The 24,344-nt window shown below is 38.6% G+C and overlaps 1 protein-coding gene across 10 annotated transcripts in view; it reads left to right on the top strand.

Annotated features, from left to right (window-relative positions):
- DOCK10 (dedicator of cytokinesis 10) overlaps positions 1-24,344 on the top strand; it is a 206,979-nt gene that overhangs the window by 31,809 nt on the left and 150,826 nt on the right. For 8 of the 10 annotated variants that reach the window (XM_070422263.1, XM_070422252.1, XM_070422259.1 and 5 more), the window contains exon 1: positions 11,833-12,030. The exons of the other annotated variants lie outside the window; for them this stretch is intronic. In XM_070422263.1, the coding sequence (XP_070278364.1) occupies positions 11,869-12,030 (162 nt within the window). In that variant the 5' untranslated portion in view covers positions 11,833-11,868. Of the gene's footprint in view, positions 1-11,832; positions 12,031-24,344 lie in introns of those variants that run through there. 10 annotated transcript variants of the gene reach the window in all.

Genomic DNA, 24,344 nt, shown 5'->3' with positions numbered 1-24,344 from the left:
CCTTTCTGACAGATGTGAGGTGGTATCTCATTGTGGTTTTGATTTCATTTCTCTGATGGATAGTGATGTTGAGCTTCTTTTCATATTCTATTGGCTATGTATATGTCTTCTTTGGAGAAGTGTCTGTTCAGGTCTTCTGCCTAATTTTTAATTGGGTTGTTTGTTATTCTGGTGTTGAATTGTCAGAGTTCTTTAAAATTTTTAGGCATTAGCCCCTTATTGGATGTATCATTGACAAATATCTTCTATTCAGTAGATTCTTTTTGTTTTGTTGATGGTTTCTCTTGCTGTGCAAAAAGTTTTTAGTTTAATGTACATTATTGTCTAATCACTGTTACATCTTAAACTAATGCAGAACAATATTGAATGTAAACTATAATTGAAAAAAAAAACCTCTATTGTAGAAACCCTGTTGTATACTGTCACATAGCTCTGGTAAGCCTCACTTGGCTTACCAAAGTCCCAGCACCTATTATTGGTTCCTATATACTTGTTGGTAGATACATATACCCTGAAAGATGACCAAGACTAGTACTATTACTAGAAGAAGGAACAACTTTGAAGCTAATAACTTTAAAATACTGATAAGATATCCCTGCCCATAATCATCCTTGGCTGCCCATGGACACAAAGCTGCACTGAACCATTTTAGCAGATTAACTCCTTCAATGACAAATTAACACAATTTCTAGCTTTTGAGTAATGGCTAGAACACTGTTTGGGTCAGCCTTTCTCTGAAGGAAGGGAACAGACACCACCATGGCTCCTCACTATTCTCAGTCCCTTTCTTCTGTCCTACTTTTGGCAAAGATACTCTCAAGACACTATGGATGTGTTAAAATTATTATGGGCTTCTAACAAGCTTGGCACTATTACTCCCCATGCACTCTGCATAAGAAGTGCTCAAAACAATACAGTTTAAACGTGAGCTGGGTTGCTCTAAAAATAAAATTTATATTTTAAAAACGTAGGCTGGGGGAGGGGCAATGGGGAGTGACTAGTCAGTGGGTATAAAGTTTCAGTGATGCAAAATGAACAAGTTCTAGAGGCCACTGCACAACATTGTGCCTATAGATAACAATGCTGTGTTGTTCATGTCGATATCTATTAAAAGAGTAGATTCCATGGACGTGCTTTCACCACAAACAAAAAGCAAAAAGAAGAGAGAGGGAGGAAGAAGCCGGTTATTTCTTCCCCTGTTAAAGCACTCACCTTTGTTCTTTTACATGGAAAGCACAACTCCATTAATGATCGTAATAACCAGAAGGCAGAGGCTCCTCCACTTACAATGGGGTTATGTTCCCATAAGCCCATCATAAATTGAAAATATTGTGCGTGGAAAATGCATTTAATACACCTGTTCTCCACTGAACATCGTAGCTCAGGCTAACCTACCTTAAATTAAACATGCTCAGACACTTTCAGTTGGGCAGAATCGTCAAACACACGAACACACAGCTCAGATTGCTAAATTATTGGCACTATTATTCCAGACACCTGGCTAAATAATTTCACATGGATGATAGTTATTTGATTTTTCACAGCAACCAAACAAGTTAGAAATTATTACCAAGGTGATCATGCAGGGATTTTTCTGTGCATAGTCCTGATTTATGCCTGTTGTCTTAGCATAATTATTAATAGTCAGTTATATGGCCATCCTGTTACTGCACTTACTTTCTTCAGTTTACAAGTGACGGTGAGAGAAATTAAGTCCCTTATCCAGTGTCACATAGTCATTAATGGCCGAAACCGGTTTGGCTCAGTGGATAGAGCGTCAGCCTGCGGACTGAAAGGTCCCAGGTTCAATTCTGGTCAAGGGCATGTACCTGGGTTGCGGGCACATCCCCAGTGGGAGATGTGCAGGAGGCAGCTGATCGATGTTTCTCTTTCATCGATGTTTCTAACTCTCTATCTCTCTCCCTTCCTCTCTGTAAAAAATCAATAAAATATATTTAAAAAAAACACATAGTTATTAATGGCCAAGCCAGGCCTTGGACACAGTGTCCCACCCCATGTGCCAGCCTGTCAACCACTGCGCCTGAATCCCTGTTTCCTAGTCCCCTTCATGCCTAGATGGAAGTTAGGATTCAGTGCTGCTGATTTAGTTCTGGTATTTTGTGTCACATCCAATAGCTTATCCTCTTTCACCCCCAGCCCCACCCCTGGTAGCCATCATACCTACCCCACTGGGCCTGATGGGAATCATCAGATAAAGAGTGAGCTCTGACCACACATGGGTGTAATGGAGAGGAGAGAGTTGGGGTGCTCACTTGAAGGGTAGGATTCTTAAATTTATTTTTAGGGATGGAAAACATGAGCAGTTTGGTATAAAAAAATCTGAGCAAGAATTTTATTGAAGGAGAAATGGTTAGGCAAATTAATGGCCTACCACTTTATTTTGGTCAGTTTACCAGTGGTTTCAAACTATCTCATCATTGATTCCAGTGAAGCAAATGGTATCGATTATATAACTGTCTAACATGTCTGAGAACCATCATGCCAGGTATAAGTTCACCTAATGCAAACAGACTTGGATTTTATAGAAATTAAATTTTGAAAATCAATAGTTTCTTTTTCATGCTAAGGCAAGTCTATGGCCAAGAATGTGAGCAATGCACCTTCAAGCTAATACAATATCTCTAAAACAAAACAAAACAAAAAATAAAATAGTTAAAATGCAACAATGGTCACTTTCCATATCCTGAAAGCAATGAGTTTACTGAGATTTACACAGTGGACCATGCTTCCATTACCAAAGCCCTAACGTTTACTTCCTGGCTACAATAGCATGCCAACATTGCCCCATAATCTCACAGCATCTTGCCAAGAGCTTGTCAGAGGATGTTGGTCAGCCTTTCAATGGAAAAAGAAGAAATCTGAAACCATCAATACCAGGTGTGATCTCACCTTGGAGCAATCCTCCACAATAGTTGTTGGCAATCACATGTGTACTCTTACATATCTTATCTAATTTAATTCTCACAGCAGTTCTCTATGGTGGGTGTGAAAGCAGAGAAAAGTTGAGTGACTTGCTGAAGATTATCACGCTAGTTAAGAAATATACCTCACTTTCCAAAGGCTGAAGTTCGGCAGCGTCTCCCTTAACCAACACATGCTGCCTTTAGTCAAACTTGGTTCTCAAGCTTGTGTTAGCATTAGCTCCTACAAAAGTAGTCTAAATACAATTGATAGACTATTCTTTTAAAAATAAATGCTCTATAGCAAATGAATTAAAAGTGATCTGAATTGTCAGAATCTTTATTCATAGATGTGTAGTGATAGACTGTGCTTTAACAACCAAAGTGTGATCATAGGAAAGTTCTTCTCTTCATCCTTCTGTTGGCTGGGGATTGGGCCTTTATTAAGATTGCATTAGGATAGTTTGCATTTTCTTTGAGGAGTGTAATAGAATCATATTATATCGTGATCACACATGTATTTCTAAAGACCTAAAGGTGCATACAGTCAAACAGGGAAATTTTGAATACAGCCAAGTTTAAGGGCTTTTTAAAGTAGAAGCAACACCATCATGGTGGCTGGGATCCATGCCCCACATAATCCAGTAGCCCTGGGGACAGTCTTCATTTGACTCAGTTTTGCCATCTGGGAACTGGGCCACCTGAGCTGCACTGCTTCCTGGTTCCTGCTCCAAAAAGGAATGTGTAATCTAGGTTGACAGGTGGGAAGAAGAACTTAAGCTGGGCATTTGTAATCTGTCCCTCAGTGCCAGGCTGTGCTCTCGTGTGCTTGTGTCCTTGTTGGGTGGGGTCAAAATGGATGAAACGGAGGAAGGGGGCTACTTTCTAAATGAAAATTCAGTTCTTCTCTGTTATGAGATCTGAGTCTTGCCCCTGCTTATCTTTCTGCTCTTGAATAGAAAACAGCCCCAAACTCCAGTTAGTAGCTAAGTCTTGGTGAGCTGGCTTAATGGCTGGGCCCACCACAATCTTTTGAAGAAGTTAGACAACTGCCATTACTCCTATCTTCAGCAGGGACATTATTCTAGTTGCCTGCTCCCTATGTCAACTGGACCAGAGCAGGTAAGAATATATTTCTTCTGGTCAAAGGCCATTGCAAGGTTAGTTCAGCAAGTTCTTTAGACTCCTGCCTAAGGTGTCTGTAAATGCTGAAAGTATGCTTCATAGTTTAATGAATCAGGTGCTGTCCCCTTCTGGCTTGGAAGCAATTGTTTCTGTTGCCTCCCAGGATGTGGCTGTCAGAAGAATAATTGAGGTTGAAAAATGAGTGATGTCCGTGTAAATGAGATATTATTTTGAATTTGTTCACTCATGGAAATGGACCAGGAAGCAGTTATGGACCTTGTCTCAAATTACCATGGGGGTTGATCTCAAAGCACTGAGGAGGCATGCCCAGCATCCCCATTCCTCCATCACCCAGGGCACATTCTGTGTTCCTAAACAAAGAGTCAGGAGATAGCAAACAAAACAAAACAAACAACTGAAACCCTTGTAGAGGGTGGAAAAAGCAAACAATGTCTGAAAGTCCTGTGATCTACTCTTTTCTAGTAACACTAACAAATATGTATGGATGACCTACCATGTGTGTGGTACTGTGCCAAGCACCTACATGGAAAATAGATCCTCATGAGTACTCATTCACTTAACAGATAAGGAAACTGTGGCTTAAAATTTTGCTTAAAGCCACAAAGGTAGTGTCTCAACAGGAATTTAATCTTGGCAACTTGCTTCCTGAGGCTTTGCCTAACTGCTGCAATTAAGAATAAGAAAGATTTATTCTGATCTGAGAAGAGTGCAATCAAACATAGAAGGTATGGTATAAGTGGAACATTTTAGTTACCCGTGCACTCTGCAGGGAGCTGCTGCTGAGGAAGCTGCCTTAGGAGAAATGAAGGAGAATTTTCAGATGCATCTAAATGTACCAACAAAAGAGTGATCTGCTTTTGAATGGCCCCAATGCTGAAGGTAGGAAAATGAAGAAAAAGAAGGGCTTGACAACAGCGCCTGGATTTTTTAAAATGAAAAGCGGTGTGTTGGTTTCCAAAGTGATTAATTGTACAACTCAATAAATGTCAGCCAGTGGGAAGGAAGCCTGTAACCAGGAGGCCACTATAATTAAGTGAAAATGAAGAGAGAGACTAAAAGAAGAGAATTCGACAAATCACAGATGTGGGGGGAAAAAGAGGCCATTGGTTATGATCAAAATAGACTGAAGTCCTAAGTTCTTGACTGGAAGTTGCACCAGAAGAGGCAGAGATGCAAGCTGATGAAGGACAGCTGGACCTCAGGGAGAATTATTGCACTGGGTTTAGCTAAGAAAGCACTGATTAACTCCCTCCTTGCCATTTAATTGGGTTTATACCTGAGGGGATTTACCCATCTCAAATTAGACAAGGAAAAGATTCCCACTAATCCCTGCCCTGGAAAATGACCAAATCCATGGCCTGGTTTTTACTCAACTTGGGGCTAAATCATGAGTTGTCTTTAATCTATTGGGGGGTGTCTCTTTCTTTGAGGTCACTTTCACTTGGGAACAATTGCTGGGCCACTAGAAAATTTACAAACAAGATCAACAGGATTTAGACCTTGATGATGACAATGATGATGATGATGGCTGGGTGAGGGGGTGGGGAGGAGAAAGTAGAAAAGGAAGAGGAGGAGAAGGAGTTGATTTTTATTACCTATTGATTAAATGTTTTGTTCCAAAATCATTGAGGTCCCACATGAAGGTCCTCCAGCTTAAATAACTGGATGGAGGTTTCTACCTTCTGCCTCAGTGTCCAGGTTCTCCCTGTCACATGACTATACAGAATATACTGGTGGAGAAGGAAAGTGAAGCAAAGACTGTGGGGCAGTTGTATCCACCAGCTTGCTGGTCACCCCAGGTTCTCACACTGGCCCAGAAAGGCAGGTGGCTGGTTCCCTGTGTAGCATCCATGTCCAGCTGAAAGGGTGTCCCAGGATGATGGCCTCATTCTTGTTGGACCCAAAGTAGCCTCTTTTCTGGGGAGATTTCAGTGTTAACCAACATGTCGTGTCATGTAAGAACAGATGTTGCATCAGAGTTACAGGGGGAGCCAAATACATTTATATATTCCACCTCTATGCTTTACAGCCAATTTGGATAGGTGAACACTTCACACAGTAAACACAACACATTTTTTTTAAGTTCTCACCATCAAATTCATTACAATTTAAAATATTTGAAATCCCCATCACAATGAAATTTAAATTATCACTTGAAACAGTCAACTACGAGTGCTAGCTGCCTTCTGAAACTGTCATCCAAGAACACATCACAGATTTTCCTATGAGAGGCATATCAGCTCTCAAAGAAGATTTTCTGGAGTTGCTTCACTACACCCTGCAATGTGCCAGCATTTTCTGGTATAAATCTACTTTGGAATATGTAAGGCTTACTTGGTACAGACTTGACATTCAGAATTGGTTATAAGCTCAGACTCTGAAGCCAAACTGGCTAAATTCAAATTCTGGCCCTGCCACTTAGCTGGCTGAAGTCTTTGAGCAAGTCACTTCTCTGTGCCTCAGTTTTCTCAACTGTAAAATGGGGAAGATCATAAAACTGTCTCAAAGAGTGGGATGAAATGAATCAGTACATGTGGGTATTAATTAGAACTGTGCCTGGCACATAGTAAGTGCTAGGGAAGGGCTTGCTTTACTAATTGGTGTCATAATCATTATTACTGTTCATTGAGCACCTACTACATTGTGGGCACTGGACATATAGTGAACCCAGTAAAGACAATCTAAGCTCCCTAGAGAGGGGAAGACATCACTTAAAAATGAAATTCATCAGAAGTTAATTTCAGCTTATGTTTTAGAAAGAAAACCACAGGAAGTAGTGATAAGGACTGAGATTCAGGGCTGTGAGGCGACGCCTCTTAGGGGAGGCTTCCCCTAGGCAGTGTCATGTTGAAACTGAGCCTGGAGGCTGAGAGGGAAGAGACCAATCCTCCATTTTTACCATTAGCAGAGGCAGCATCATATTTTCTCCCTTAATGATTATTATGGGCCAGATTCTATATTTATCTTTTAAGTCATTCTCCTCCTACTAGTATCTTGACAAGGTCGAGGATTTTCTCCATTTTACAGCAGATACTACCAAGGCTCAGAGAGGTTAAGCAACTTGCTCACAATCACATAGCTTCTAAGTGGCAGAGCTGTGAGAGCAGCATGAGTCTGCCTGAGTCCAGAGCTCGCTGTGAGCCTTTCTGCTGCCCTCTGCTGCCTGCCTCTTCCTCAGGCTGCCATTAGGGACAAGGATCTACCTAGACTTGAGCCCCTATCCTTTACTCTGCCAGACTGACAACTGACTGATGATTTATTAGGTTGACAGGTGCCCCAATGCAGTCATTATTTCAGAGAGGGTGAGCTAGGCAGCCAGACTAGAGACATACCCTGCCTCCACCTGCCAGTGCCAAAATAATGAGGGTATTTCTCTGAGGTGCCAGCACCTATGCCAGGTATCCTGGAAGCATTTGCCCATCTTTAGAGAGTGGTTGTCAGGTGCTCTAGTGCTGTTTTGTGTGTCTTGGGGATGGTGGGCAGGGCAGATGAATTACTCTCTCACATCCAGTGCCTGCATTCCTCAAGCTTGGAGCCCCTTCAGGGCTCTGTTGAAAACTGCAGCCACTTTTTCTGAGCCATCCTCTGCTGTGTACATTGTTGTTAATCTTTTATTTGGGGTTATGGATCAATGTGATCACATTCACTTTTCATTTTTCAAAAATACTTTCCAAAAAGTCTCATTGGCTAAAAAACCTCCCCCCACCACTCTTGTAAGCAATATCTTAGTCTTACACTGCATTGTTGTCATTTTGCTTGGACTTTGGGAAGGAGAGGAGGAAACAAGTGAACTCCATCTACCCTCTTAAACTAGAAGTCAGGGCATCTGGACTCCTCGTGTGGTGGGAACCATGTCCTTCTGGGACATGCAGGTGCAGTGAGGAGCCAGTACCCACAGGCTCCTGAAACTTTGTGTTTTGGAAGCAGGGAGAAAGGTGGGGTTCATTTAACCTTGGGACGGGGGGCGGGTTGAGAACCTTTCTCTGGGGAGGTGACAATATACTTGAGACTTTATTGTTGGGGTATGGTTTTCCCAGGCAAGGTCTTCTACATTCAATATCTCAACCATACTTTTCTCTTCACAAATAAGTTCTCATCACCATCTTATTAGCCTCGTGCAATAGTATCCAGCAACTCTTGAGTGTTGAACGATGAGATGAAGCTAGACAGTACCAGGGATATGCAAGAAGCAGGAAAGGCTGATCATGTTACACTTCATTTCTCAATTAAAATAGTTTCATCTAAGCTCATGTTTAGCTTCCAGTGTACTTGCCATATGAAGATGGCAGAAGCCCTCACTCCCTCAGTGTAGGTCTGGCATGATGCTTGAGGAAACGAGGCCTCAGGGCATATGTACAGGTCTTTTGAGTGAGAGAAAAACATGGACTCCACCTCCATCCTGTTCAAACATAGTCCAAATCAACACGGTCTACATCTCAAAATACATTTAGGCATAGAGCTCTTACATAATTTAACAAAGCTGGGAAAGCCCAATGCTTACAATAGGCATTATTTATTTAAATTAAGTATGTATTTCCCTTGCCCATTGCAGAAAGATCTTTGGATGTATTATTCCAATGGCAGAAATAGCAACAACTAGAATCAAATAATTCTCAGTTCAAAATGTTTTGAAAATGTCTCTAAAAGCTAAATTTATTTGCCAGGACTTACTGAAAAGAGGTGGGCATTCAGTGAGCAGTCGCTTGAGACTGGAATGAAGGCAATTTTTATGATTGTACATCTGTTTTATTTTTCTCCCCTCTCCCCCCCCCCCATTTGCTCTTCAAAGGTCTTTACTTTTTCTTCTTATATTTAACTTTCTCCCAGGTATTCCTTATCACTAATATCTCTCTTCAGTCTTTCTTGCATTTCTATCTACACTAGGCTACTTCATGTCTATATAACATGGCCATCCATATATGATTTGGAGCAATAAAGGTTTTCACTGTACATAAATTTAAGATTTCATAAGTGATTAGTGGATGAAATAATATCATATATATGGGTATATATGTGCATATACACACAAATGTATACAAATATATATATATATTATATATATGTATTACATATATACATATATATCATTTAATAACCCAGAATGAACTAGTTCCCACCACATCCTTGAGAAATTTAGTCTTACAAATGATAGTGACAATATTTCCTCATCTATAACAATAAGTTAAAAATCTTACTTCAAGCATTTTATATTTACTAAATATCTTAGTGAATTGTGAAATAAGACCCAGTTAGGGGAAGGAGGCCAATGAAGACAAAGGAGAGTCTCCAAAAATTATTGATTGGTAAGGACATGCACATTTGATGCTTAAAGGCCAGATCAATGATTCATGTTATTAATACTGCAGATGAAAATACCAAGCATCTATAAAGAATTGATTCCTTTTTAAAAAATATTTTCTGTGTATCTACCTACATGCTAAATATGAGGGGCAAAATGGCCTTGTGTCTGGGTTGATTTCTATCTCCTCCCCCATCATACCCCTCCCACCATTGCTTAATTTATTATGGAAAACTTACAGCTCAGAACCCATTCCCTTTCTTGCAACTTTGCTGGTTATTATTCTTTCGGTCTCTTGTCCAGTGGGCAACTGTGTGTGTATTGAATTCCCAAGAAACTAATTCTTGGAGATTCCCTTCCCTTGATGATAGAAGTTGAAAGAGAAAGAGAAAGACTATTGAGAGTCCCCCAGCAGTTCATCAATAACAGGGATGAATTCCTCAGAGGCAAAGAGGGGATCGATGGAAACAGAACTCTAATAGCTAGAAAGCATCTCATTTGTTTCCCCAAAGGCTTTGGCATCTGCCAAAACATCTGACTCCAAAAGCCACCCAGAGGTTAGCCGGATTTAGAGAGAGGAGGCTAGAAACGAGTTTGGGATGTGAAGTGCATCCTCTGTGCCAAGCTATGGTGCACGACTGAGGGATCTGTCTTCCCACTCGGTCCTCTTGCCAACTGGAGCTGGTGGATTGTTTAAGCACCTCCAGTCAATGCCTTGCTGCATTGGAGTTAGTCATGAGCAAAGGACAAGAACCCAAGGGAAGGAATGGAGAGGGCTAACCTCTCACGGGCATGGGAGTGAGTGGGTGAGGGTGGGCACTGACATACAGGGAGTCCAGAGGAGCAATCATATTTGAAAAGGCACATTTATAGTCTTGGAAGTCAACTCTGTGCTTTGTCTCTGGTGGACACCATTTATATAGATATTCAATACACACAGGCCAGACAGGCGAAATGGTAACCTCTGTTCAGTAAATGCTCTAGTTGTTCAGAGTAAAAATGGTTTGGATTAGCACCCGGGCACTCTGACAAAGGTCTGTAGGGAGTGAGAGGATGTGCCAGCACCATTAGCATTTTTTTCTTCTTTTTCCAGAAGCACTAAAATATGTTTGCCCAAAACAGAGGGAGATGAGAAACTATTGGCAGCCAGTACTTCTTAAAAGAAAAAGAAAAAAATGTTTTACTTCTCTGGCAGACATACTAATTAAAACGGTGTTGTATTGTGACAGATTGCTGAGCAATTAATGCCTAATTGAGGATTATGTGAAACCAAGTTTACTGGGGCCAGAGTGACCGAGACTTAGAGCAAAACAAACCTCCAAACTTCCTGCAGCACCCTCCCCACTGAGAAGCCACGAAACCAAAGAAAACATTTTTATTTTGGCTCTCAGATTTACCCTGGGAGGATTGGCTTGACAGAAAGATCCTGACTTGAAAATCCTATTGGGGATTTCATACTTTCCTCATTTGTAAGCAGAATCCTTTTTCCGTGAGATATTTTTAGTGCAAGCATCCCCTCCTGCCCTATTCTGTTACAGTAGACCATTAGATCTTGAAGCCAATCCAAGCAGGTCATGTGACTTCTAAGCATCTCTCTGGTTGCCTCCTAAGTGACTAGTCTCTCAGGAGTCGGGGGAATACTAGACTCGTAACTACCAAAGTCCTTCCCAAAGACTTGAATTCTTATTGATAGGATGTGAAAATGCTTTACAGCTGCTTTTCTAAGAGGTCAGCTGGAGTGACCTCTGTCAGCTGAGTGACCTCAGTCATAGGCATTTTCAGCCCCGCAAGTCGCCTATGTATTCGGCTGCAGAACGGCGTGTGTGTGGGAACAGAACAACCACACTATTGAAAGGCAGTCGCAGAGGAACAGTGGTGTCGCTCACATGGGTTTGGTTAATGCGTGCATACTTTTGATAAATTGTTTTTGATTCAGTGGACTCCACGTTTGGGATATGCCAATTTTATTTCTGGAACTTCTGAGCTATGAAAAGTAAAACCTCAATCACTTAGTGAGGTGTGTAGCAGAATTTTCCCCTCATGAAGTATTTACATTTAACAAAAATCATTTTCACTCTTTGCATGACACTCATTTGCCTTGGAAAAAATGTCACTGTGATGTCAGATTTTCAGTTGTTTAGTTTGAAAAAGTGATTTATTTCATTGTCTCAGTGGGAAAGATATATTTATTCAGATCTCTGAAACTGGAATCAAAGGGAATCATTGTAATGAACAGGAAACATGCTCTCCAAATGAACTGAGACATGCTCTCTGGTCAAAATGCTCTAATATTCCTGAGTGTGTTCACTCTCAGTGGATTCAATCTTTCCCATCTCTGCATCCAAGCTATTTGGCGCTGATCAGATGACCAGAGCTCAAGGAAGTGATTGGAGCCTGCGCTGGCTGCAGCTGCAATGTGGGCTGTTTTCAGGGACAAGGAGCCACTGTTTTGCAAACATAGCATCAACATAGAAGTTATTCCGTAGGCTGCAGGATGCAGCGATGGGCTGCACTGCCAGCATTGTTTTGCTACAAGCTTTTCGTTCTGTGGTCCAGAGGAGCTGTCCACACATTTGTAGCCGACGCCAGGAGGAACCATCCCACGAAATTCTGCCTCTGGAAAGTGACGATGAAATGAGCAGACCCAGAACCCTCATCATAATGGTATGGTATCTGTGGCAAAGCAGCCACACTTGATTGAACTGTTATTATAGAACAAGGTTGCAATTGAGGGTTCGGGGGTGTTCAGCTTTAGAGAAAGAAATGTGTGACCTAGGGGTTACTAATGCGCTTTAATGTTTGAGGAAAACTGTTCAAAACTGTTTCTATCATTCAGAGAACTGATCTTCTTTCTCAGATCTGTTAGGAAAATGTGCAGTTTATCGTTCTATTACAGATTCTTTACTGCCTAACACTTTGTATGCTGTGGTTAACATCTATGCAGAAAAAAAAAAACAGAAAGCTTTGGAGTTGGTTGAAGTGGATTTTATTTTATAATGCTATTTTGAAAGGGTAGCCCCAAGCAGATTTTTTACATCACATGTAACACATCAAGTTGGATAGATGTTGGTAGTTAGCTCTACCTTCATGGTATTTGGAGGTTCCAGTTCTCTCCAAAATGCTTAACCTAGGCATAAAATCAGACTAAGTTTTTGAGAATTTTGTGGAATGCATGGTGCTTTCATTAGAAAGCTGTTGCTCACCACTTGCCTAATGACATTTTTGTCTGTGCTTTCATTTATAATAGACAGTGTTCCTGCTCCTTTGTACATCTGTTTGATCAGCAAGAATAAAGTGGAGGATAAAGCCTTTCCTCATTTCAGGTTCAGGGAGAGATCTGCTTAGTCACTGAAATTCCATTTGAGGTAGAGGTAGTATGCTAAAGTTTCCAAAATTGAGGAGGCATTGAAGTCTGGGTGGTTTCAGTACAATCGACTTTTTTCTCTTAGATTTTAGCGTTCAGATAGCAAGTGAATAATGAATGAAAAATACCTGTTACACTAAAAGTTTTTAAATGAAAGTCATTTGGCTTGGCCAGAGCCTATAAGTGACAGAATGCTAAGCTATAACATTTTATGCTAACTTCTTTAACAAAACAATATTTGATTTTTGGAAAGCGATACTGTTCTTGAACTATTTGGCTATGATTATCTCTAAGAGGAAACACTAATTAGGAGTAATTTCTTACTCATTACTCTTATAAGTTTTTACAAATTAAATTTGAAAAGAGTTGCGATCTTTGTTTTTCAGTTGGACTCTTGTCAATAACATTAACATATTCTATATCTATGAGTATTAATCATGCCATCTCAATCTTTAAAAGCCAATTTTTCCTAATTTTACTAATTAAACCATACAATTTTGCAGCTAGAAATTTGAAAAAAAAAAGTTGTATCTCACAGTAACTGAGAAATAAAAAATAATTAATTCACTTAGTAACAATCCCTTGTTTTCTCAAAGCTTTTTCTATTTTTACCCCCTTTATGGACATCAAATGAGGTGATGATGAATTTACTGATGAAGAAAACAGGGGGTCAGAAAGATTGAATATCTTGTTCACATCACACAGGGCTAAATGCCAGAGCCTCAAACCACACTTAAAATCAAAGGTTCCAAGAGCCAGTACAATTTCGACTGTTCACACCTCTAAGGAAATAATGGTAAAACTATGTTTTATGAGAAGCCTGATGGAAATCTTGGACCACTCAGTCATCGGTGCTCAAAGTGTGTGTGCATCTTGAAGGTTTCCTCTGGGCCATTCCAAAACTCACACATTCAACAACTCTGTATTGCCATCTTGCTGTGAGCCAATCACTCTTCTACGTACTTGGAACCCACCATTGAACAAACCCACCAAAGATCACTGCCCTAAGTTGCAAAGTTTTATGTAGATAGTATATATTGCAAATCTCGTTCTTATGGAAATGCTTTGTTAGGGTTGTGATGCTTACTGCATAAACTTAAGTTGGTGAAACATTTCCTAATTTCCAAGTTAGTATTTTGAGAACTTGAGTGTGTTTCAAAATCACTTAGAAGTTTTTATTTATACAAATCCTTGAGCACTTGGCCCCCATATCAAAGGTCTGGAGGGGAGCCCAGAAGTCTGCACTTTTAGCAAGCACCCCCAGGTGATTCTGGTGGAGGGGCACCATGGAAGACACTCTGAGAAACATGGCTCTGGAAATAGATAATCCAGACTCTCCACCTTTTATCCTCCTTTAACCTAATATGCTTGTTTTCTTCTCACTCTGCTCTAAGCTTCTGAACAAACTGATTTTTTTTCCTCATCACTCATCAGTCAGCAAATCGTGTGTGTGTGTGTGTGTGTGTGTGTGTGTGTGTGTGTGTGTAAGATCACAGACCCTGGAGTCACAGACTCTAGGCTGGAATCCTGACTTCATCACTTATCAGCTGTGTGGCCTTCCACATGGTATTTAACATCTGTGGCTCTTTTTTTCTCATTTGTGAGATGGAGGTAATGGTTCCATCAGCCCACAGGTATTGTGAGGGTTTAATGAAGTAAAATATATGTTAAGCACTTAGAATAGTGTCTCGGTATATTAGTAAGATGTTCAGTAAGGGGGATTAGGAACATCCTAACTGAAAAAGTGACATTTGAGGAAAGACCAGAAGGAGGTGAGGGAGTGAGCCATGCCATGCTTGGTGGGGACATGTCTCAGGCTGAAGAGCCAGCCAAGGTGAAAGTCCCTGTTTGGTGAGAAGCCTGGGCTGAGTGTGGAACAGTGACTGATAGCCACGGAAAATGTAGCAGAAGGTGAGGTCATGAGGTCATTGAGGTAATGGGGGAAGATCATGACAGGCTTGGCAGGCCATTAGGAAGACTTAGGTTTTTTTCCAAGAGTGAGAAGAGAAGCCATTGGAAGGAGTAGGCACAGAAGTTAAGAGCATGGAATGTGGAGCCAGAATGTCAGGGTTTGAGTCCCATCTCTGCTACTTACTAGGTGTGTGATCTTGACAAAATGACTTGACCTCCTGTGCCTTTGTTTTTTCCTTGCTAAAATACAAAGTAATTGTGCCTACTGTGAAAGGTTACTTTGAGAATTCAGTAAGTTCACACTTGCAAAAAGCTTAGACCAGCACCTGGTGGATAGTAAGTACTAGATTAATTATAAGTTCATTAATATACAGAACCCTGAGCAGGGTAGAAACAGGATATATGGCTGCAGAGGGTCAAGGGTTAAAGCAGGAAGACCATCAACCAGGAAACTATTTCAGTGATCCCAACAAAAGTCCTAATGATCACCATTGAGGTTGTGGGAAGTGGTGGGATTTATATATATATAAAATCTCAAGTAGGACCAGTAGGGTTTGCTTCCAAATTGAACATATGAGTGAAAGAAAGAGAGGAATCAGATATTAATGTTCAGAGTTTTTTGTTTGTTTTTGTTTTATTTATTTGTTCAGTTTTTGACCTGAAGACTGAGTTGCCATTCAGATGGGAAAGACTGCAGAAAATGATTTGGCAAGAAAATCTAAGTTAAAATGTTCTGTTTGAGATTCTTGTTGAATCTACATATGGAAATATCATATAAGAAATTAGATATACAAGTCTAAGTTCTGAGGAATGAGATATAATACCCGACGGAACGTAATATCAATTAAATGATTGATAAATGAATAAATGACCTCACTTTTATAATTTTCTATAATACAATATATAAATCCATTTGCAGTTAATAATAATTTGAGCTATTTCATATTTTTGGAATATGTATTGTTTACATATGTATCCTGTGAATAAAATGAAGAACAGAGAGGAAAAAAACTGTGAAAATTACTTCAAAGGAAATAAAATGATCTCTCTTCTTACTCTATAATAAATATCCTAATTTAATAAAACTTTTTTATCATAAGGATTTTAACATGTTCTGCCCAATTCATCTTTTTAAATGGTTGCATTAGGAAAAAACAACTTCTAAGCATTCTAATTCTGAGTTAATGTTCTTATTTCATTTTACTAGTAGTGAGGTTGAATCTTGAATATACTAGTAAGATTCCCCCATGGGAAAGGAAGCTTGTGTAAATGGAGTGTCACTTTAAATGGTTTGCTGTAGATGGGTGTGAGGTGGGGCTTAATAGCACAGAGAATCTTTGGCAGTCATTTTTCCTCGTGAACTAATTTTGAACTGAATCTCAAAGCCACAGAAAATAGGCAAATGAATTGGATCTTCTCCTTGGGTACAAGAATTAATTGGATGTGATTGGAGGCTTAGTAATTAGTATCACAAATCTTTGACACAAAGGTTTAGTAAATGCAAATTACATGCAGTATCATCTCCTTTATACATAACCTTGCATCTTTCCAGTTCTCCAAATGATACAAATTTAGAAATGATAATGGATAAAGAAAAATATACAAAATCTAAAAGGAAATATTTAAAATTTTGAATCACAACAATGATAAAGAAAAAATGAAAAATTGGGCGTGTATGGGGAATATGCAGAAACACTAAAAATGATGGGCAAATTCAACTAGATATAAACATATAAAACTCAACTATATATCAACTATATATATGACACCACACTCTTAGTAGATATGTTTGAGTGTGAAGCCATAGTGTGAAGATTAAAAAGATTGTATTATCAAGTAGTAATATATACTTATATGGCTAGAAAAAATAAGCTCAACAAATTGATGGTAGTAACAATAATCCCTTAACTTTCAAAAATAATAAAATACAAAAAGCTTGGTTGTGCTTGTTTTGTTTGTTCCTGTGTTTTCTAGAAGAGTAGATTATAAGGCTAACCTCAAGAACCAGGCTTCAATCAATGCAATGAAATCTTGTGAAAACCACATAACACAATTGAGGATAAAATGAATCTTTTAGCAAACTAAATATGTACACAGTATTTTCATTGAGCTTGAGCAAATTTCTCTGAATAGTTGTTTTATTCTCTCAGACTTTATTTCCATGGAGCTGATTTATTCAGGGGCTAAAGTTTAGGATTTTTAAAATTTATTTCCTATAATCTACTTTATTCTGCTGAAATATATTTTATTTTTTAAGATTACATCCAACAAATCCAATATACATCAAGTGAGTTTGTCATCCTAAGATGGCCTAAACATCAGAAATTCAGTAGACCACATCGAATTTGATAGGCACTGATGGCAATAGCCAGACAGCCACTGCCCCCCTGCTCTCATGGAGCTTACAGTTTGGTGGTAGAGACAGAAAAGGCTCCAACAAATGTAAAATTGTAGTCATGACAAGTGCTTCAAATGAGAGTTTCATTCTTCCTTCAGACTGTGTCCTTTAAGCACCCAACCTCATCAGTGCAGTCAAGGAAAGCTTCTAAGGAAGTGTCAATGGAACTGAGACCTGGAGAAGGACAAAGAGAAAACATGCCATGTGCCAACCTATTGGGAATGGTCATCAAGAAGACATGAATGCAAGATTGGGTCCATTTAAAATCACACCCTGGAAGCTCCTGAGGAAGTTGAGACCCAACACAGTCCTAACTTTTATTTTGTTGCCATGAGTGCATGGCTCTGACTCCTATGCAAAAGTATGTGCTTGCAGTGTGATCACTGGATCAATTATTTAAATTCTCTTGGCTTTCCTGTAGGTAAAATGGGAATAATGAGGGTACCTATCTCTGTTGTTTTCCTATTCCTGCTCTAACAAATGATCACATACTTAGTATCTTAAAACAACACATGTTTAATATAGTTCTAGAGTTCAGAAATCTGAAATGAGTCTCATTGAACCAAAATTGTCAGGTTTGTCTATATTCTTTTCTGGAGGCTATAAGGGAGAATTTGTTTTGGGATATTTTTGTTGCTTTTTGGTTCTTTTTGTTTATTTGACTCTTCAAGCTTCTGGAAGCTGTCCACATTCCTTGGTTCTTGGCCGTATTCCCTCTTCAAAGCCAGCCACATAGTATTTTCAAACATGTCTCTGACTCTGACCCCTGACCCCACCTCCCTCTTTCACTTACAAAGGCCCTTGTGACTACAGGAGACCACCTGGACAATCCAGAATAGTCTCCCTATCTCAGGGTCAGCTGACTACCAACCTTACTTTTATAGCCATACTCCCCCCTTGCCTTGTAAAAAACATACTCACAGGTTCTGGGGCTTTGAATGTAGCTGCTGTTCTGTTTACCATAGTGTCTCATTGGATTATCATAATAATTCAATGAGGGGATACAAGTAAAGGACCTAAAATAATTTTTGGAACTTAGTAAGAACTCACTAAATTTTAGCTATTCTGATTTCTTTCATTGTTTTGTTGAAACTAAGAAAAATTTACAAATATAATATACTTTAAAGAGTTATTTTAGGAAAAATAATTAAGCTGCTAAACAGAAACTAAATTTGTACTTCACAGAATATGAGAAAATGGAAATTCAAGGTGAGTTTATCTATTGTAATACTTATTGAATAGATTCCTCGCACAAATAGATGATTCAAAGTACACTTATGTTTGAGACTCCCTTCTCTGTTATCCACCAATTGCTACTCTTCTGAAATTTAACTTTTAGTTTCTTCTTTTTTTTCTTTTATTGTTTATAAATGGATATTGCATCTTTCCAGTTCTCCAAATTATGCCAAATTTAGAAATGATAATAAACAAAAGAAAAAGTATACAACATCCTAAAAGAAAGGTTTAGAATTTAAAAACCACAATAATAGCCTGGCTGGTGTTGATCAGTGGTTGAGTGTTGACCTATGAACCAGGAGGTCACAGTTCAATTCCCCATTAGGGCACATTGTTGTGGGCTTGATCACCAATGTGGAGCGTGCAGGAGACAGCCAATTGGTGATTTTCCCTCATCATTGATGTTTCTATATATCTCTCTCTCCCTCTCACTTCCTCTGTGAAATCAATAAAAATATTTTTAAAATAAATAAAAACCACAATAATAAAGAAAAGTAGAAAATTAAGTGAGAGGGAGGAAAGAGTGAAAGAATACGTTTTAAATCCTGTAGGGACAATTGAAGTTATCACCTTAGAGATAAAAAATAATCTGTATCTTATTTGTCATTTTAAGTTTACTTGAATTTTTTCTGATGTGAGTATATTTTATTACATATTTATAGCAGTTAAGAAATCCATAAATTGTAAATTATGGAATCTAGATTCTTCTTGAAGTAGTTACTTAGTAAAAGGTTTGATGAACAAATGAGTGAATGAATAAATGAAAGCCATATCTGATGGGTCATAAAGCTTACAAAGTAGGAATCTGTGAGATAAAAATAACATATGGATTCATTTGGTAAATTTTCAGAATTCCTGCTCTTGGTCCTTCTGTTACAATTGCCTCCTTTGCTCTCATGCATTTTATGAGAACAGAACGTCTCCAAATTCTGCTTTGTATGTCAGAGAAACTATAGGTGGAAATTGTGTTCACAAAATAATAGCTATTTAGAGAGCACTTCCAGCTATTTGTCAGGTACTTTGCTAAGAACTTTGCAGTTATCTTTTCTTGTTGCCACAACAACCATTGGAGGAAATTATTTTTATTCCCATGTTATTGAGGAAGATATTAAAGCATATAAAGTAGCTCTTTATATTTGAAATACAATGTGAGTCATATAATTTTTAATTTTCTAAGAGCCACATTTTAAAAAGTAAAAAAATAGTGAAATTAATAATACATTTTCTTTAACCCAGTATACTCAAACTCTTATTATTTTGGCATATAAGCAATATAAAATTATTAATGAGATATTGTACATTGTGTTTTTTTCACACTAAATCACCAAAATGTATACTTACGAAACATTTCAATTTGAAAATTAAATATTCATCACAAATACTGTTCAGTATTTAGGTTTCACAAAATTTACAATTGAAAGAGTAAAGAAGCTTTGTAACCTTGTGTTGCCTTTAAACATTTCAGCCTCATTATATCCATATAACCAGTTAATACTTACATGTGTACATGCCATGTAGCTATGTAGTTGAATGCGGACACTACTATGATATTATATTTATTAGACTGGTAGCCAGAGTTTTTAAAGGAGCCGTGTGTGGATGGAAATAGCAATCTACTACCTTATTTAGCCATTTAGAACTGGAGCTCTTATTTTGGAACCTTGGGAGAATAAAACCAGTGAGGACAAAAATTTGAGATAGAATTTATATATCTCAGCAGCTGTTATCTCCTTTCATCTCTTACCTTCTAGCCCTAATGTCAATTTATCATCATTTTTTTTTGAATAATACCAAATACTCAGCACCAAGTGGATTAATAGAAGCGATGTGCTGAAGTTCACACTGGGAGCAGAAAATTGAAAATAGTGGCTGGGTAGGTTGTGAGAGGTAGGACTTTTGGATGGAGTTGAGACCCAGGCCTCATATTTTCACTTATTTTTATTTACAAGAGAGAGAGAATCAATTTTTTGTTCCACTTATTTATGCATTCATTGGTTGAGTTTTTGTATGTGCCCTGACTGGGAATCAAATCTGAACCCTTGGCATATCAGGATGATGCTCTAACCCCATGGTCGGCAAACGGCGGCTCGCGAGCCACATGCGGCTCTTTGGTCCCTTAAGTGTGGCTCTTCCACAAAATACCACGTGTGGGCGCGCACGTACAGTGCGATTGAAACTTCGTGGCCCATGCGCAGAAGTCAGTATTTTGTGGAAGAGCCACACTCAAGGGGCCAAAGAGCCGCATGTGGCTCGCGAGCCGCAGTTTGCCGACCACTGCTAACCAGTTGAGCTACCTGACAGGGCCAGGCCCCACACTTTCTATAGCAAATCCATCAGAGAAAGACTTAATTACAGGACCTGCCATGCCTTAGATGATTATCTTGAGCTTAGATTCATATTTCTTGTGGTTTAACAAATCCAAAGCATAAACTATTCTTAGTTCCTAGAGGCTATTCTCTGGTGCTCTTCTTTAAATACTACATGGGAATTACTTCAATCAGTAAAAATGCTTACTATATCATTTTCTGTTAGCTCTGTCTTTGCCATTTTTGTTTCATGCATGCTTGAGATCCATGCATAATCATGGTCATAATTTAACATTGTTTTTTTAAAATTTAACATTGTTTTTTTTGCCTGTGGTTATCTGACTCCACCTTCAAAGGTATTAGATGAATCCATCCAAAATTTAGCTAGTGATTTCTATCTAGATGTTTTCCCCCAATTTTAATGAATAGGTATTAGAAAATGAGTTGTAGAAGGGTAAACCCAAGAAAGAATAAAGCCTCTCAGTTTTTCTTTTTTATATATTTTAAATTATAAAGTAAGTGTATGCGGTGAAAGGGTAAATCCTGCGTATTGGTATAATATAAAAAAATGAAAAGAGTTGAGGAAATTTACTCAGACCTCTTCCACACATTCTCACACTCCTCTTATGTCCCCGCAAATAATTGTTATTTCCACCTACTTATATGTAGTTTTATTTTTTACAAGATGTATTTATATGACTTAGTATCTGGCTCATCAAGAGGAGTTTTTTTAATCCTCACCTTAGAATGCATTTATTGATTTTAGAAAGAGAGGGAGAGAGAGAGAGAGAGAGAGGAGTGAGAAACATAGATTAGTTGCCTCCCATATGCTCCCTGATTGGGGATCAAACCCAAATCCTAGGTATGTGCCCTGCCTAAGAATTGAACCTGCAACCTTTTGGTGTACAGGATTATGCTCCAGCCGACTAAGCCACCTAGCCAGGGCTCATCGAGAGATATTTTTAATCACAAAGTTAAACACTATTATAACCCAAGATAGACGGTGGACACAGAACCAATATTTGGGTTGATTTCCTATTGTAATTTCATAAGAAGACCCATTATAGTCACTGACATAACCTACTTTCTGTCATAGTCACCAAATATAACGGCACATTCAGATACCTGATTATAAAACAATATTTTGGTTATGCCTTACCCAATGCCAAGCCACTGGGCAAACACTGAAATTTTTAAATATTATGTAGATCATCAAGCCGTATGAAGGCAAACTTTTTAATACTGGACAAGACTGGAAGATATATGGTACTTTATCTGTTTGATCCTAATGATCTGTGTCTAATGGATAGAGTCATTTCTTGAGTTCTTACTTGTTTTAGCACCAACGATATTTTACACCTAAGGGTTTTGCCTCTTGCATCACAGATATAATTAATGTGAACATCTATTTTTTACCTGAATACCTGTAATTAGGATGAGATATTTAACTTTATCACGTGAGCTAGCTGGCAGTGCAGCGTTGATCCATGTTTATTCACAGCCTCAGTAAAATATAATTGGCCATAAACCCAGCAAGTGTTAAGGTCTAGTTCCAAGGAAACTTGTTATATAGCCCATAGTATGCTTTGTCACACTGCATTTTTCTGCATCTTTAGAAGGAGAGTTAGTCTGCTTTGTCTCAGGAATGCTGTGTGATAACTGCTCAGATTTAAAGACTGTGTAATTGGTTTTATGATTCACATCGCAGAGGCAGTACCTCATTAACTTCCAGATGGAGGAAATAAACACTTAAGATTTCTAGAAAATAGGAGTAAAGCAAACATTTCCCTTTTGTTGCCCTGGGAGTTGCACTCTGGAACTTACAGTTGCATAAAAGTAGAAATTCCGTCTTATATAAATTAACAGGCCACGCGACACTTATTTTGTATATTCAAAGCAGCATGTGTCATATCACGCTAATGTGAAGGAGCATGCTTTTTATCAAATAGGCTTATCTTTCCATGGTGAATGTAAGCAGACAGCCATCACTAGGCCAGCCTCCTTCCACACTTTCTTAGTGCACACATACGTTTAGGTATTAGGAATATGCAGGCCCTTCAGAAATGCCTTTCGAAAGAATTTGGAGGGAAAGATCGAGTGGAGAATGGATGATATATGCTGAGCACTTTATGTTAGCCAAATAGCTGAAGGCGTCAGACAGTCTGTTGTCCCCACTTGTGTTTTTACAGGGTAATGCTAATCAATTAGCTGAACTCCGCTATAGATAGTAAGTAATTACATTCACTGGAAGCCACAGTAATGTGATTAATAATACATTTCAATTTCCAAGGTAACATTTCACTCGGTACTTAAACATGGCTCTTTGGGGAAAAAAACATTTTTATATACAGGAAATATGATAGGATTGAAATTTATCTCTCTGAAAGTAATCCCCTGAGAAGGAAAATATTATAACGTTTTATAAAATGCCACTGGCCCCTGCTGCATGCATGAGTAAAATTCAAGTTTCTTCTTTAAGTATTTTCAAACAAATTCTTAAGAAATAGTGCTTTAGACTTCATAGTTGAATGCACTGTATAGATGTTTTAGGGAAGGCAGGTAAATCTTAATAATTATGGAGCAACTGCTGTATTAAAATTCTGAAGCTAAGCTCTTGAAGGGATAGAAAGGTAACTAAGCAACTAATTTTATGTCTAAGAAGATGCCACAGCAATAGAGCAATTGGCCTGTACTAAATGAATACAATCTAAAGAGAAATAAAGTAATTTCCACAAGAGCAGTGTGAAAAAAATTTCATGAGATTTCAACAGAGGCATACAGGAGACAATCATCTATCCAAGAAGAGCTGGACTGTGGGCTACACACAGAATCACAGTGGGAGACGAGGGCAGACAAGTAAATGGCAGACAGTCTTGTGTCTGAACCTTGACCTTGCTATGGAAGAGTGCCTAACAGAGCCTATTGTGGGCATGCAATCAGCACACATTACTTAATATTCCTTATAAGCCTGATTCTGTTCCATCTTCTGCACAATATGAAATTTGGACACTTTCTGGATTCTGACCAGACCTCCTTAACTTTGCACGCACTGTAAAATTAATGTACTTGTTGAATAGGTATACACCATCAGAAAGAAGCACTTTTGCTGTGGGGCATCCATGCTAGAATAGCCCAGCAGTAAAAGTGGGTGGGGCTGCCCTGTGTCCCTCCCCTTAACCATTCTGCATAATTTCTTGTAGTCTTGCGTCCATAAGTCTGCATTCTTATATAGCACTGCTGTTTTTCCATTCCAACATAGAAGGGGGGTAGGGACAGTGAAGGGAAAGGAGTTCTGCTTTTTTGAAAGAATGTCACTAACAGAAAAAAATTTAACTTTAATTTGTTGATGATGCTCAAGACTAGTAAACACCTTTTCTTAGATATATTTAAAAGCCACGATTTAAACCCATGGAAAAAAAAATGGTTTTATTCCTGGCCCCTTGGTTCCTATACTTTTTTATGCCCTCAAGAAGGAGTTATTGGTGAGTCAGGTGGCATCTATTTCAAAGAGGTTTTGTTTAAAGATCAAGCTGTATTTAAGAATCATTTGTCCTTAGAGAATGAATGATACCAAATTTTGACTCGTTTCCAAGTATCCTCCATTATTGTAGTAGCTTATCATTTAATAGTTTTTCTAATTCGCTTTAAATTCTATGGCATATTTTTATTACATCTATCTAAACACTGATAGTCTTCTAAATTTCACCAAGGAAAACACTCACATCAAGCTTAACATGGCCTAATCCTATGCATCTGGCATGGA

The sequence above is a fragment of the Myotis yumanensis genome, unplaced genomic scaffold (assembly GCF_028538775.1).
Source record: "Myotis yumanensis isolate MYYU_CA2020_CCGP unplaced genomic scaffold, mMyoYum1.0.hap1 SCAF_8, whole genome shotgun sequence".
Lineage (NCBI taxonomy): Eukaryota > Metazoa > Chordata > Mammalia > Chiroptera > Vespertilionidae > Myotis > Myotis yumanensis.
Note: the sequence above shows the minus strand (reverse complement) of the source record. Positions and strands in the feature narration are given on the sequence as shown.